The 15,760-nt window shown below is 53.3% G+C and overlaps 1 protein-coding gene across 1 annotated transcript; it reads left to right on the top strand.

Annotated features, from left to right (window-relative positions):
* The first annotated feature begins 1,206 nt into the window (after positions 1 to 1,206).
* On the top strand, positions 1,207 to 5,328 carry LOC124642745 (tRNA pseudouridine synthase Pus10). The gene is made up of 5 exons (XM_047181370.1): positions 1,207 to 1,466; positions 1,955 to 2,349; positions 3,158 to 3,267; positions 3,342 to 3,919; positions 4,753 to 5,328. Exons 1-5 carry the CDS (start codon positions 1,341 to 1,343, stop codon positions 5,302 to 5,304), a joined length of 1,761 nt encoding a protein of 586 aa, XP_047037326.1. The 5' UTR covers positions 1,207 to 1,340; the 3' UTR covers positions 5,305 to 5,328.
* Positions 5,329 to 15,760: the final 10,432 nt, after the last annotated feature.

Below are 15,760 nucleotides of genomic sequence, written 5' to 3' on the forward strand. Positions count from 1 at the left end.
AGTACATATATATCGATGTATACACTACATTTATTTTACGCGTTTGGGTCATAGAAGTAGTATATGGTTTGGGTACTACTATTCTATTCTATTTTTATTTATGGCAATCCATGTCGATGCATACGTCGACGATTCTGCCAATGACAAGTGGGATGAGAAGCAAGTAGTGCTTGTGATTGCTACGTACATAGATATAATATTACTAAACAAGATTGCGCACGCTCAAAATATATATTTACGAAAATGAACTCTATTCTAACGCAATAAGGTACTAAATTGGTTGCATAATACACAGAGTTCGAACGGAGGCTGTTTGTCTCTTTCTAACACCTTGCCAGCATAAAAAAATGTTGTGATCAAAAGTTTTGTCTTCCCAAAAAACAATTGAATCACTTATATTTTTATCTTATTTTAACAATTGTAAGTCAACAAATTAATAACAATCGCATTAATTTATTCGTATTTATTATTAAAACATAAACAACATAAATTTTTATTTTGCTTTTTTTTATTTTCTAGCGGTAACCCTGAACATTTTTGGCACGTAATCAGCATTTAAAATTTTGTTTATATTTTTTTGTATTAAATCAATTTAAACTATTAAAATGGTGAAAAAGTGTTGCGTTTCTACTTGCAAAAGTGAATCCTATGGTGGTTGCAATATATCGTTCCACAGGTTAGCTAATAATAACATTTTCGTAAATCAAACAACTAGGGTGCCCATGAATTCTTGTAATGAGTCAAAATAAGGGTGATGGATTTTAAAACTGTTGTACTATTGTTATAGCTTCCCAAAAAATGAAGAAAGGCGACATAAACGGCTCAGCAGTCTATGTGTGAAGCAAAAATACAAAATAAAACAGTCTTCACTTCGAATCTTCCTGCTTTTATACTGCTAATTCCCGCTAATTATTAAAAGCCTATATTAGTATTTTAAGGTCAAAAACTGCATAAGTTTAAATATCAATACCAATCTGTGTTTAATAATCTTAGCAAATTCGGATTTGTCTCACATAGCTTAATCTCATAGTCACCCTATTAGAAAGGGACAGACGGCCTCCGTACTAACTGTTTCACTCGGCTCGTTTTTTGGGTAAAGGTGCGCAGTCCTGTTTACTATATTATGTCTATGGCTACGTATGACTGAGATATATTTCGGAACACCGCCGTCAAACTGACAGACAACAGACACTGTCAATGTCAAATTTGACACTAGCTAGCACTTGTTGTGTTTATGTCTGTACGATACATTCAATTCGCATTCATGGTGATTTTATAGTCGCACATGTGACTTTATTCTATAATATATCTAGAAAACACAGAATATCTTCGGCGAAGAAATGAATCAGAAATCGATAATTGAGTGCTGTAAGGAGCTGGGCTGTTGCGACGCGTGCTGCCTTAGGTTTCTAGGACTGAAAAGCCCGGCAGCTTACGAAAATCCAAAACAATACGTCATTAACGCCGTAAGTTTACTTTCAACTATAACTATTGTAATTACTTTTAAATGCTCGTCGCAATACCTCAAACACATGCAGACGACGATCAGTTGCGCGCCGGCAGCCGGCCAGCATCGTAAATATAACCTCTCAACCGTACTCGCTTATCTGCCTAGCCGCTTTGCCCAATTAGCGGATTACAATAGCTTTACATGGGGCCCACTGACTGTCTCTACCTTAAGGTCTGAGCAACACTGCAACCCCTTTAATAAATAGATTATCTGAAACAACGTACAACTTAGGCCATGTTTCAATGCAAATAAGTATTTTTCTCTGCCTTCTGATGACGTGTGAATAACGGAACAACGGTCAATGGATGTCCTTACAATAATCTGGTTTCAGAACCACAGGAACGTAATATGACAACAGTAGAACACCCATCAACAAACACAACATCTCTGATCTAAGTTATCCAAATAATCAATACTCATGGACTGTGAATACTTAACTTCCAGCTAGGCAAGCAGGGGGCGTCTGTCAGCCCAGCCCTCGATAAGCAAGTGGAAACAGTGCCAGCCAGCGATCAGACAGAGCCAGCAGCCACCCCGCCTGGCGCTGTTAGTGACCCACCCCATGCTGCCAGTGAGCCATCTCCAGCTCCCAATGAGCCATCCCCAGCTCCCACTGAGCTATCCCCAGCTACCAGTGAACCAACCCCAGATGTCAGTGAGCCATCCCCAGCTGCCAGTGAACCAACCCCAGGTGCCAGTGAGCCACCGGATGATGCCAATGAGCCACCTAACAAGAAAATGAAGGTGGACTGTGTCTGCACAACCTGTCTGGGACTGCTGCAGCAAGAGAACTGGCCTCAGTGCAATGCCATGGTCAAAACAATGCTGGATAAGAAAAGGTTGGTCACAGTTGCTGAACAAACATACTGTAATACACTATTTATATAAAGAGGAAAGTTCTGCATGTGTGTTATACAACTAATAGAACAATTTCAAATATTCTTTTATCATTATTTTTAGTTGATAGTTGAGATGGAATTAGTATTAAACAATAATACCAATTCTTCTTACTACCAGACATACAAAACTAAAGTAGAATCCATTTATTATAACTTTGCCTATATTGATCAACCGTTTATTGTGACATAATTACACTACAAAGTTTGGTTTTCATATAAAATTCTCTAAAAAAGTCAGATACAATGTGTCCAAATAAGTATGTATATGTAGGTATGCAACCTTTAACAAATATAAAAAAGAATAATGACAGTTGTCACAAGAAAATGTTTTGTTAGAATTATTGATTTTTTCCATGTTTTTAATACAACTTTTATGTTTTAAATTTCTATTGCAATGTAAATACAAGTTAAAAAAGGCAAAGGAGTTTTTAATTCACAATCTTGAAGAACCTAAAGATACAATTTTCCACAATGACTTCCCTTACAGTGACATGTCACTTATTGTGTACAATAACATAATAACCGACTGACCTGCATCCTACATTCAACAATAATGATATCCAACGACTTGTTTTATTCAGAGCACTTACTTATTGCAATTATTATAAAATATACTTAACCTGCAGTGTTACTTGACAGTCGAGCGGACAAGCAGACAGGCTGACTTCTAGCTGTAGTACCCGCCTGCCGTGGCTAGTGGGATGTAACACGTGGGGAGCCAGGGTTGATGCTGTGCCGTGTGTCGCAGGTACGAGTGCGAGACGTTCGCGTGCGCGCTGTCCGCGCCCGTCGCCGCCCTGCTGCGCGAGCGCGTCGTGGCGCTGCGTCTGCGCGACGCCTGCGCCAACTACGACGACGGTGAGTCGCCCCTCCGCGCCCCCCACTCCCCGCCCGCTGCCACCCGCCGCCCTCAACCCGAGCGTGTTGTGCAGGTGCGCTGACGCCGCTGAAGGAGGCGTGGAAGTGGTCGTTCGGCGCGCAGCTGGCGCGGCACGTGGGGCTGGCGCTGGACTCGGGCGCCGTGTCGCCGCTGCTGGTGACGCTGCACATGGAGTACCTGGAGGAGGCGGGCGAGCTGGAGGCGCTGCGGCGCGTGGCGCCGGAGCTGTTCGCGCGGCGCTCGGCGTCGCAGCGCTTCGCGGTGGAGTTCACGCGGCGCGCGGTGGAGCAGGCGCTGGCGGGCGCGTCGCTGGCGGCGCTGCGCGCGGCGGGCTACGCGGCGCCGGCGGCCGCCTCGCGGGCCGTGTGCGCGGCCGTGTCGGCGCAGCACGCGCCGCTGTACCTGGGCGGGCGCTACGTCAAGCTGAGCCGCACGCTGCCGCAGACGCCGTGGCTGGTGAACGGGCGGCGCATGCTGCACTCGTCGGTGCAGGAGCTCATCTGCGCGCCCATCGCGGCGCTGTACCGGCTGGACGCGGAGGACGCCGAGCACCGCCTCAAGTTCATGTCGGCGGGCCGCGAGGACGTCGACGTGCGCTGCCTCGGCGACGGACGACCCTTCGCGATAGAGGTCTGCACCCCGACCCTCATTTCTACTTACACATCCCGCGAATCGCTCGGAATATAGTGATATTCCGGAAGCTACAATAATTCAGTGTAATTGAATATCATTTCGCGGCTGAGGGTACAGCAGGCGGCGTAGTGCTCGTGCTGCACGATGCGTCGTGTGTCGCGGTCGACACAGCTCGCGTTAACAATACTAACATCGCTGATGCCTAGTCATGTGTAATGTATCTTCAGTCTGAGAATTCCGTACATTGGTATATTATACTCGTAGCTCCTATGGATCTCCTCGTGGCAGACGGATACCCGGCCAGTTGTAGTGCGGAGGTTGCGAATATCACACCAAACCACTGCTAGGATAAATAGTTTTCTTAACATTAGGTACTTAGAAACCATGTATGACGGAAATGTTCTCCACTTATGTAAAAAATATCTCACGACAGCATACATATGTCTATCATTTATGGTTGACTCACAATAACACATGTAAGTCTCGATAGCTTAGCAGTTCGGAGTTTTCTGATTATTGACAATAATTGATTTGATGACTTATTTTTTAAATATTATTTTATATTTCTTTTGTCGTTATTTTATAAAATGTGTAAGTATTAGTTATTTTGGTATTGTTTAAATATTCGTTCAAATTACAAATTATTAATAGTTTACATTTTATTTCTTTCTATGTGAAGTAGTAGTAGGTATGTATACATTTAGATAATTTGATGGGCTGGTGTTTATTATTTCTTCCTCTCTTTGCACAAAGTCCGAATCTAACGCGGACGAAGTCGCTGGCAGAAGCTAGTAATATATAAAACGGTAAAATAGTGTTCCTCGTATCAGATCACGGACCCGACGCGGCAGCCGAGCGAGGCGGAGCTGCAGCAGCTGTGCGCGCAGATCTCCTCGGGCGGGCAGGTGCTGGTCCGCCGCCTCGTGCCCGTCTCCCGCGAGCACCTCGCGCTGCTCAAGAAGGGCGAGGAGACCAAGTGCAAGACGTACGAGGCGCTGTGCATCAAGCTGTCGCACGCGGCCGACGAGCAGCTGCCGGCCGCCGCGCCCGTGCGCGTCACCGAGCGCGACCTGCAGCGCGTCAACGCGTACAGCAACTGCGCCGGCGCCCGCGTGCTGCTGCAGCAGCGCACGCCCATCCGCGTGCTGCACCGCCGCCCGCTGCACGTGCGCCCGCGCCGCATCCTCGCGCTCAGCGCGCACGCCGTGCCCGCGCAGCCGCAGCTGCTGCTGCTGCGCCTGCGCACCGACGCCGGCCTCTACGTCAAGGAGTGGGCGCACGGCGAGCTGGGCCGCACGCGCCCCGCGCTGGCCGACGCGCTGCAAGCTCGCGTCGACATCCTGGCGCTCGACGTCGCCGAGGTGGACCTGGCCTGGCCCTAGCGCACAATAAACGCCTGCCTGACATCACGGCGTTTTATTTCTCCATCTGAAGCCCATGCCTATACTTCTTCCTTCGGATAATACAGGGGTAGGCGAACACCTCCCTACCCCGTGCAAGAGACGAGGGGAAGAACCTGGATTCCCGCGGCCCCGCGCATGCGTGCAAGGAGGACACAAGGGGGTTTTAGCCGGTAAGAGTCCGGCAACCGGTACTCCTCCGCCTCTCCCCATTAGGTTTGCTCAGGGTTAGGTTAGGTTTGCTCAGGGTTAGGTTAGGTTTGCTCAGGGTTAGGTTAGGTTTGCTCAGGGTTCGGTTTGCTCAGGGTTAGGTTTGCTCGGGGTGCCTGTCAGAAAACCTCCCCGTGTGCTCGGCAACTGCTGGTCCCTGTGGACACGTCCTAAGGGAAGAGCAGTCACCGGGCCGGTGCACCCTGGGCACGGACAATAATCTCTTCGCGGGGGGTGGGATAGAGGAGATTGTTGTCCGTGGCTAATTTCGACAGGAGCGGAGGAGTCGCTCCCGAGGGCTCCCTATCTTGCTATTCGTGCACTCTGCAGCAGCAGAGTGCACGACTAGGGAGCGAGGTGGGGTAGATCGCGGGCCGTTGTACAGTCCGCGGTCTACGGGTCTCCGCGGCGTGCTCGTCGTGGTGACCGAGGTGGGGAAGGCCGCAGGTTGCTCCTCAACCTGCGGTATTGGGGCATCCGTGGCGAGGTGCTGAGCCACGGTGCCAAGTAGGTTAAGTTAGTTTTAAGTTAGCCGCAAGTTAAAAAAAAAAAAAAAAAAAAAAAAAAAAAAAAAAAAAAAAAAAAAAAAAAAAAAAAAAAAAACCAAAGAGAAAATTACAAAATAACAAAAAATACAAAAATATATTAGGTTTAGTCTTAGGTTAGTGTCCTAGTTGTAGATACCGAGCAGCGGGCGGTGTATCCTGCACCGGAGGCATCCGCTGGCCTCGGGGGGACTAAATACCCTCCCAAAAAGAGTGGCCGCATCGCCTTGGGGAAGCGATGTGTGTACCACCCATATCGTAAATGGAAATGTCAGATATAGAGTGTGTCTTGTCTTGCGATCCGGCTGACGCCCGGCGCTCGCAGGTATCCGGGCCTGCGAGTGTTAAATTGGTTACCGAAGGACGCGCAGGGGTAGGCGACCAGGCCCCTGTAGCGGATGTGGCTACTGGAAGCACCGATTCTATGTCATGTGACCCGGCTGACAACCGGCGCTCACAGGTATCCGGGCCTGTGAGTGTGAAATTGGCGACCGACGGACGCGCAGGGGTAGGCGACCAGGCCCCTGCTGCTGATAGTGCTACTGGAAGCACCAATCTTGGCACGGTCTTGAGCCAGGGGGGCTGCAGACCGTGCAGTGTGGTCCTGTCCGACGGGGAGTCGCGCGGAACTGCCTCCAGATTTTGGAGGAAGCGTCCGCGCGATGAAGTCTCGGACCGAGATGGGTCGATGGGCCTATCCTCAAGCGAGGAGGACCTATCGGCCCCAAAAGTGCCGACAGCTCGGCGGGGCCGAAAACCGGCACCAACAGGAGGGGGGGCCTCTTTGCGGCCGCCGAGGGATTCGCGGGGGCGGTTTCTGCGCTCCGCTACTCCGGCGGCCAGCGAAGAGAGTGATGTTGGGGTCAGGAGCGAGGACCCTGGCGGCGTGAGCTGTGTTTCCCTAGGAAGCACGAAAGCAGAGCTCAACGCCGCCAAAAGAGAGCAGCGGAGGGCGGTCGCGGTCGATGAGGTGACAGAGATGGCCCGACGCGCCCGCGAGCGACGTGCCGCTTTGGCGGCTTCAGGGGAGATGTCGGCGGTGGCGTTAAGCCAACAAGTGTTGGGCGGCGTGGATGTCGTCCTGAAGGTTGCCACGCAGTCCGGCAACCTGAAGGGCACATTCACCGGGCCCTCAAGGAGGCAGCCGCCGACATCAAGGAGGCGGTTGGAGACCTCCTCAACCGAACGGCCTCAGACGAGGTCACTAAGTTGCAGGAGGAGAACAGCCGCCTCCGAAGAGATCTGGAGGATCTCCGGCGGCAAGTGGCTGCGCTGAGCGAGCAGCAGCAGCCACAATCTGCCGCCGTCGCCACTCCGCCCATGGCGACTCCCACTCCCGCACCGGGACCGACAAGCGCGCACACCGACGATGAGGTCGAGCGCATTGTTCGGCTCTGCATGCTCCAGTGCGGGAGCATGATGAACGCTCGCATCGAGGCCATCTCTCGGCGCCTTCCGCAGGAGCCAATCCTCCGGCCGACATTAGCGGCGGACAAACGGAGGACGGAGGAGCCGCCGAGACCTGCGCCTCAAAAGGGGAAGCCCGCGGAGGGTGTTGAAAAGCCCGTGGAGGGAACCCCGTCGAGTGTTCAGCCCACGACTGCCGGGTCCAAGGGTGAGACCTGGGCGAAAGTCGTGGGCCGCAAGAAGGCCCGCAAAGCCGCCAAAAAGGCCGCGGCACCAGCAGCAGCGCGCGCCGCAGTTGCGCAGCCTGCGCGACGGACTGCCAAAAAGACCGGCGGTCGCAATGCGCCGGCGATACGTGCGCCTCGTTCTGAGGCTGTTACGCTAACGCTCCAGCCCGGAGCTGCGGAGCGCGGCGTTACGTACCAGTCGGTGATTGCCGAGGCCAAGGCCAAGATAAAATTGGCAGATCTTGGCCTCCAGTCCGTCACCCTCAGGCAGGCTGCCACGGGTGCGCGGCTGTTTGAGGTGGCTGGTGCTGCGAGCGACAGCGTCGAGAAGGCGGACGCTCTGGCCGCCAAAATGAAGGAGGTCCTCAACCCAGAGGACGTCCGGGTCTCCAGGCCAATGAAAACCGCAGAAGTGCGGATTGCTGGCCTGGACGACTCCGTGACCTCTGAGGAGGTGGCGGCGGCCGTTGCTCGTGGCGGAGAGTGTCCGCCGGACAAGGTGCGGGCCGGCGACATACGCGTTGACGCTACCGGACTCGGCGTAGTCTGGGTTCGGTGCCCTGTAGCGTCGGCGAAAAAGATCGCCGATAGTGGCAGATTGCTGGTTGGCTGGGTTGCAGCGAGGGTGAAACTCCTGCAGCCCCGGGCTTTGCGGTGCTTCCGGTGCCTGGAGAAGGGGCACGTCCGGGCAAAATGCACCGCCGAGATTGACCGCAGCGACCTCTGTTATCGTTGCGGTCAGCCCGGCCACAAGGCGGCCCAGTGTTCCGCGGCGCCAAACTGCTGCTTGTGTTCGGCTGTGGGGAAGCCAGCGGGACACAAAGTGGGCGGAGGGGCCTGTGGCGCGCCTGCCGGCAAGGCCAAGAAAAAGAAGAGGAGCTCTAAGCCTGCCGGGGAAACCTCGCCACCCCCGCAGGCCAGTAGCTCCGCGGCCGACTCCCGGCCCAGGACCGTTGCCGAGGGAATGGAGTGTCAATAATAGGGCACCTCCATTTCCTCCAGGGCAACATCAACCACTGTGCCAGAGCTCAGGATCTTCTCCTCCAGAGCATGGCAGAGTGGTCGATTGACGTGGCTGTGGTCGCCGAGCCGTACTTCATCCCCGCCCGTGACAACTGGCTGGGGTGCGCTGACGGTTTGGTGGCCATTATTGGCGGGACTCTGACCGACCCGTCTCGGGGCCGTGGCTGGGTTGCTGCGGTCTCGGGCGGCATCGTCATTGTGGGGGCGTATTTCTCCCCCAACAAGAGTCTCGCCGACTTCGAGGGTTTCCTTGTCGAGTTGGGCGCCGTCGTAGGCCGCCATCACCCTCGCCCCGTTCTGGTGCTCGGGGATCTCAACGCCAAGTCATCGGCGTGGGGATCTCCGGTCACTGACCCTCGGGGCGAGGTGCTGGAAGAGTGGGCGGTGACGACCGGTCTGGTCGTCCTGAATCGGGGCTCGGAATACACGTGCGTGCGGCAGCGGGGCGGGTCGATAGTGGACGTCTCGTTCGCTAGCCCCTCTGTCGCCAGCCGAGTCCGCGACTGGCGTGTCGCCGTGGAGGTGGAGACGCTGTCGGACCACAGGTATATCCGGTTCGACGTCTCTGCCCAGACCGCGAGCGGCCGCCATCCAACAGCCCCGATCAACGACGGCCCGCGCTGGGCGCTTAAGTGCATCGACAAGGAACTGCTCGAGGAAGCTGCCTTAGTCCAGTCCTGGATTTGGGAGTCGGCGACGGACGGCCCCGTCGACGTCGAAGCGGTGGCGCTGCGGTTTCGCGGGGCGATGACGCAGATCTGCGACGCGTCCATGCCCCGCGTCCGCCAACAGTCCGCAAGGCGCCAGGTGTACTGGTGGACCGCCGAGATTGCGCAGTTGCGCATCGCGTGCGTTGCGGCTCGCCGCCAGTACACACGATACCGGAGACGACGTCGACGGGTTTCCGCCGAGGAGGACGCGCTGTATGAGGTGTACAGCGCGTCCAAGGAGACTCTGTGGCTGGCCATCGGCGATTCTAAGTCGCGTGCCAGGGAGGAGCTGCTGGGGTCCCTGGATCGGGATCCGTGGGGCCGCCCCTACCGTTGGGTACGGGGCAAGCTGCGTGCATGGGCGCCTCCACTGGTGCAGAGCATGCAGCCCCAGCTGCTAGGGGCGGTCGTATTGGCGCTCTTCCCTGAGCGAGCGGGACACGTTCCCCCGACGATGGCTTCACCCTCGGCCACAGACTCTCCCGAAGAGGAGAGCACCGATGTCCCCGAGGTGACGCAAGCAGAGACGAGAGCGGCCGTGTCGCGGCTCCGGGCTAAGAACACGGCGCCCGGACCCGACGGAGTTCCTGGCCGAGCTCTCGTCCTGGCTCTGAAGGAGCTAGAGCCCCAGCTGAGAGGGCTCTTCACGGCATGTCTCGAGCAGGGTCAGTTTCCCAGTGTGTGGAAGGAGGGGAGGCTGGTCCTGCTCAGGAAGGAGGGGCGCCCCGCGGACTCGCCGTCCGCGTACCGGCCCATAGTGCTGCTCGACGAGGCGGGCAAACTCTTTGAGCGTGTCATCGCAGATCGCCTCGTCAGCCACTTGTGCAGAGAGGGGCCGGACCTGGACGACAACCAGTTTGGTTTTCGTCGCGGGCGCTCCACCGTAGACGCCATAATGCGCGTGAGAGCCCTGGCGGAGGAGACGGTGTCCCAGGGTGGGGTGGTGTTGGCGGTGTCTTTAGACATCTCCAACGCGTTCAACACCCTGCCCTGGAGCTGTATTCGGGAGGCACTGAGATATCACCGCGTGCCTCCCTACCTCCGTCGCACAGTAGGGGCCTACCTAGAAGGTAGATGCGTCACATATCGGGGACATGACGGTGCCGGTCGGCACCTCATGACGTGCGGTGTTCCACAGGGATCGGTGCTGGGGCCGCTCCTGTGGAACATCGGTTACGATTGGGTGCTGAGAGGCGAACTCCCGTCGGGCGCCGACTTGACGTGTTATGCGGACGACACGCTTGTCACTGCCCGGGGGAGCTCGCACAGGGAAGCAGCGTTGATAGCCACGGCTGCGGTGTCACAGGTGGTGAACCGCATCCGGCGCCTGGGCCTGGAGGTGGCCCTCAACAAGTCGGAGGCCATGGTGTTTCATGGCCCCCGACGCGCGCCGCCGTCGGGATCACACATCGTGGTCGGTGGAGCCCGGATAGCTGTCGAGTCCACCATGAAGTATCTGGGATTGGTGCTCGACAGCCGATGGGAATTCGGCCCCCACTTCCGGCGGCTGGTGCCCAAGCTGATGGGTGCAGCGGGCGCGCTGTCAACGTTGCTTCCTAACATGGGGGGCCCGAGCGCCGCCTGTAGGCGGTTGTACGTGGGAATCGTGCGGTCCATGGCCCTATATGGGGCCCCTGTGTGGGCGATGGACCTGGCGGCCAGCACTCTAGCCATTCTGCGCAGACCGCAGAGGGCGATGGCCGTCAGAGTCGTCCGCGGGTATCGCACGATTTCCTACGAGGCGGCTTGCGTCCTGGCCGGATCCCCGCCCTGGGACCTAGAGGCTAAAGTACTCGCGTCGCTGTATCGGTGGCGCGAGGAAGAGCGGGCACGGGACTCGAGGCCGGTGCAGCGGCAGATAGCGCAGCGCCGAGCAGAGCTCCGTCAGGTCTTGGTGGCGGAATGGCGGCAGAGGCTTCTGCGCCCTACCGCCGGCCTCGCCACCGTCGAGGCGATCCGGCCAGTGCTCGACGACTGGCTCGGGAGAAGGCACGGCTCCCTGTCGTTCAGGGTGACGCAGGTGCTGTCGGGGCACGGCTGCTTCGGCAAGTACCTGTGTCGCATAGGCAGGGAGCCGGACGCTCGGTGCCACCACTGCGTCCATGGCGGGGAGGACACGGCGCAACACACGTTCGTTCAGTGTGTTGCTTGGGAGGAGCAGCGCCGTGTCCTCACAAATGAAGTAGGAGGCGATCTGTCGCTGCCGGCCGTGGTACGGAAGATGGTCGGCAGCGCAGAGTCGTGGGACGCAGTGGTGTCCTTCTGCGAGGACGTGATGTCGCAGAAGGAAGCTGCGGAACGGGAGAGGGAGATTTCAACTGCCGATCCCGCCCGCAGCAGGCGCTCCGGGCGCCGGAGGAGGGCAGACAACGCCCTCTTCCGCCCCCCATGAACGGGTCCAGGGGCGAAGGACTTGGGGAAGTCCCCGCCCCCTATTCAACGGACCCGAGGCGGAGGCGCGCGCGGGTGTCGACGCGCGCCTCTGAGGCGTTGCACGGGGGAGTTTAACACCTCACTCCCCCGTGCCCGAGGCGAGGCCCGCAAGGCGGGCCAGCACCAGTGCGGGGCTGCGGAAGAATTTGGATTCCCGCGGCCCCGCGCCCACGTGTAAGGAGGACACAGGGGGGTTTTAGCCGGTAAGAGTCCGGCACACCCCTCCGCCTCTCCCCAGGCGGAGGAAGTCCATGAGGATTTCCCCCCGAGAAAAAAAAAAAAAAAAAAAGGTTAGGTTAGGTTAGGTTTTTTTTTTTTTTTTTTTTTTTTTTGTGGCAGGAGTGGGAAATCCTCATGGACACCCCGAGGGGTAGTGCCGGACTCTTACCGGCTAAAACCCACTCCTGCCGTCAAGTGTACCCCTGACATAGTCAGAGACCTTATTTGCTCTGTTTTTAATTTTTAAAATTTTTAGCAATTAATTTTCTGGTGGAATAATATGTAGTTGAGTATAATATACAGCCTTGGCCAAAAGTATTGAGCACCCATGACATCTTTCAGTTTTATGCGGAGTATCAAACAGAAATAAAACAAAACTTTTTTTTTATTTGTAATTTACTATTTATTCATTGAAAATTAATATTTTGTGGGTCCACCCTTTGCCTTAATTACAGCAGAATTTTTTTTGGTAAACAGCTAACAAGATTTTTACAGTCTTCAGCAGTAATCGCGTTCCATTCTAGGCGCAGGTAGCGTTTCAATTCTTCTCTGTTGTTAATTGTGTGGCGCCTAACTCGACGCTTTAATAAACCCCATAAATGTTCTATGGGGTTCAGATCTGGCGACTGGGCAGGCCAGTCAAGAAGCTCTATGCTATTTTCCTGAAACCAAGTCATAGTGCGGGCAGATTTGTGGCAAGGCGCGTTATCCTGCTGGCATTTATCACTATCCATGTTCGTGTCACCGAAAAGTTTCGTGAATGAAGGCAGCAACGCAGTTTCTAGCACATTTATGTACTTAGAAGAGTCCATGCGGCCCTCACACACGAACAATTCGCCAACTCCAGAATCTGTCATGCAACCCCAGGCCATTATACTGCCGCCGCCGTGTTTTACGGTTGGGACCACACACTCTGGCTTAAATTCTTCGCCCACCCGGCGACGCACAAAGGTCACACCAGGTGTACCAAAAATCTGCAATAAAGAGAAAAATATTGAGTTCCGGAAATAAAAAGAACTTCCTCTGTGCGTTTAGAATTTAAACCATTTCATATTATTTTGTGAGGGCATTAAATTGACTTACTCACCTCAAAGTTTCATTCGTCTGACCACACAACATTTGACCAATCTTCAGCGGTGAAAGTTCGGTGTTGTAGGGCCCATTTGTACCGAGGTTTTTTGTTGCTCTCGGAGAGCCATGGCTTCTTCCTAGCTTTACAGCCTTTCAGACCAGCTTTCTGAAGCCTTCTACGAGTAGTTCGAGCAGAAATTGTTTTCTTCATTTGTTCTGAAAACTCAGCAGCGAGCTCTGAAGATGTTTTTTTCCTATTTCTTAATGACTCTCTCAGTAACTGACGATCCTGACGGCCTATGGTGATGCGTTTGCGCCCGGTTCTCGGTGTATTTTGATGTGATCCGGTATCAGAGAATCGCTGAATAGCATAATGCACGGATCGGCGCGAACATTTCACAGTTTTGGAAATCTCTACTTGTGCTTTCCCTTGCCCGTACAGAAGCTGTATCTGCACTCGTTATTCTAAATAAAGTTCGTTTCATTTTGGCTTATCGCAACTATAACACTTAAAACTTTGAAATAAAATACCAAAGGCGCACTAGATCACTGGATGTTGTCTCAACGAGCGATGGTAGCGAACTAGAAAATAAATTCAAAAATTGTAAAAGACACATTTTCTTGCACCCAGGTATTTTATTGTCAACTGCGGCATAAGTCATTGTTTTAAAATCTTTATAGATAACCGATAAAAGAATACTTCAACGATAGATTCGGGTTTCTCCCATAATTACCGTGATCTAGCGAAATTTGTAAGGTGCTCAATACTTTTGGCCAAGGCTGTATATATATATATTTAAATAAATAATATAATTTGTATAATACCTTATAAGGGTTTTCTATTTAGCTTATAAATAATTATATCTAATACGTTATAAACATTTATGTATAATAATTTTTGATAGATATTAAGATATAATAAATATGTTTATATAATAAATTCAATACTTTTAATAATTAACAATTTTTAATAAATAATTACTCTCAACTCGTTTATAATTCCCCATGCTTGCCAGGCCATATTATTGCTAATAAGGTGGAAGCATGGGTCGGGCTTCTTTATTCCTACCTATTATCTCTTGTTTTATTTTTATTTATTACTATTAAAGCCAATTTTATTGCGTATTCTAGAAATTTTGATCTTGTCTTTTTGCTTCTTATTAGGCCAGCTAAAGTGTTTTTACTAAGTTCGACCCCCAGCTGTTGTTCCAGGTCATAGCGCTCGCGAGCAAAGATGGGACACTCCAGCAGTATATGTGGCACAGATTCTTCTGCGAGTGGATCGCATGTGCACGACGAGCTCTCCTTACACTTGAAACGTTTCAAGTATGCAGAGAACCCGCCGTGTCCCGTTAGTATTTGGGTGGTAATGCTGGAGTGTTCCATCCCCCTTACTATCCTATAAGCGTCTGGTGCATTCGGGAAGAATAATTTTGTCCCAGAGGCAGTCTCCCCCGACCCGTATCTCCGGTCCCATTCGCCAAGCGTTTCCATACGGATTTGTCGCCTGACGAATGATATCGGACACAGGTCGTAGTCCGGTTTCCTCTTTGACCGTAGAGCAGCTTCTTTTGCTAGTTGGTCGGCTCTTTCGTTCCCCTCCAGCCCTGCGTGGGCCTTGATCCAGAACAAGGAGACGCTCTTGTTCTGGAGCGTGCAGAGTCGGATGGCGTCTCTCGTTTCCACAGCTAAGGGGTGAGGGGAGGTGACGTTTGTTACGGTCTGAAGAGCCGACTTTGAGTCACTGAAGATGCCAAACGTGGTACCAGTGTGTTTCAGCGCTTCTCCTACGGCTCGTTGTATAGCCAGGAGCTCCGCCTGATAGACGGTACAAAAGGACGGCAGTGCGAGCTTAAGGGCTTTGGTTTCGGACGTGTTATTCCACAATGATAGCGCCGCCCCAACCTTACCCTCGATCTTGCTGCCATCCGTAAAGATCCGCACGTCGAAATTACTGTGGGTTTGATATTGTTCCTCGTCTATCAGGCTGTCGAACTCCAGGCTAGTTTGCTCTGCAGGGTGTGGCGCCTCTATTGCTGGAGCCATACGTTCCACTTCCCTGTCTCCCAGTACCGGCTGCGGTATACCTCGCTTGGCACCATACAGTGAGGCCGCTTCCTGTATACGGAGGTCGAGCGGAAGCAACCCAGCCAGCACTAGGGCAGAGTTTAGGGATACGGTCCGGTAGGCCCTGCACAACTTTTGAGCGAAACCTCTCTGGACCACGTTTAGCTGCTTCCGGACTCCTAGCTTGGTCGTGGCTGGTGCCCACGCGCTCGCCGCGTACATTATGATGGGTTCGACGGCTGCGGTGTAAATCGATCTGATCACCTCTGGGTGGAGACCCCAACTCACACGTGCTGTCCTGGCCAGTTGTTTATAAATTCCTATCGCCTTTTTGCAGACGTCAGTCACGTGTGTGTTGAAGGTGAGTTTGGCGTCGACCGTAAGCCCCAGTATTTTAATTTCTTGGGACAGACCAATCTCGATCCCCCCCATGCTGAGGCGTGGGTTGTCATACTTGAGCCTCCGCGTGAGGACCATTGCGTTGGTTTTGTGCGGCGCGAATTTGAGCTTATTTTTGACACCCCAC

The sequence above is a fragment of the Helicoverpa zea genome, chromosome 25 (genome assembly GCF_022581195.2).
Source record: "Helicoverpa zea isolate HzStark_Cry1AcR chromosome 25, ilHelZeax1.1, whole genome shotgun sequence".
Taxonomy (NCBI): Eukaryota; Metazoa; Arthropoda; class Insecta; order Lepidoptera; family Noctuidae; genus Helicoverpa; species Helicoverpa zea.

Bases quoted from the DNA above. Each gene is read 5' to 3' on its own strand.
- LOC124642745 (XM_047181370.1), top strand. From the start codon at position 1,341: ATGAATCAGAAATCGATAATTGAGTGCTGTAAGGAGCTGGGCTGTTGC. The intron at 1,467-1,954 runs GTAAGTTTACTT...CTTAACTTCCAG, and splicing joins AACAATACGTCATTAACGCC to CTAGGCAAGCAGGGGGCGTC. The intron at 3,920-4,752 runs GTCTGCACCCCG...TCCTCGTATCAG, and splicing joins GACGACCCTTCGCGATAGAG to ATCACGGACCCGACGCGGCA.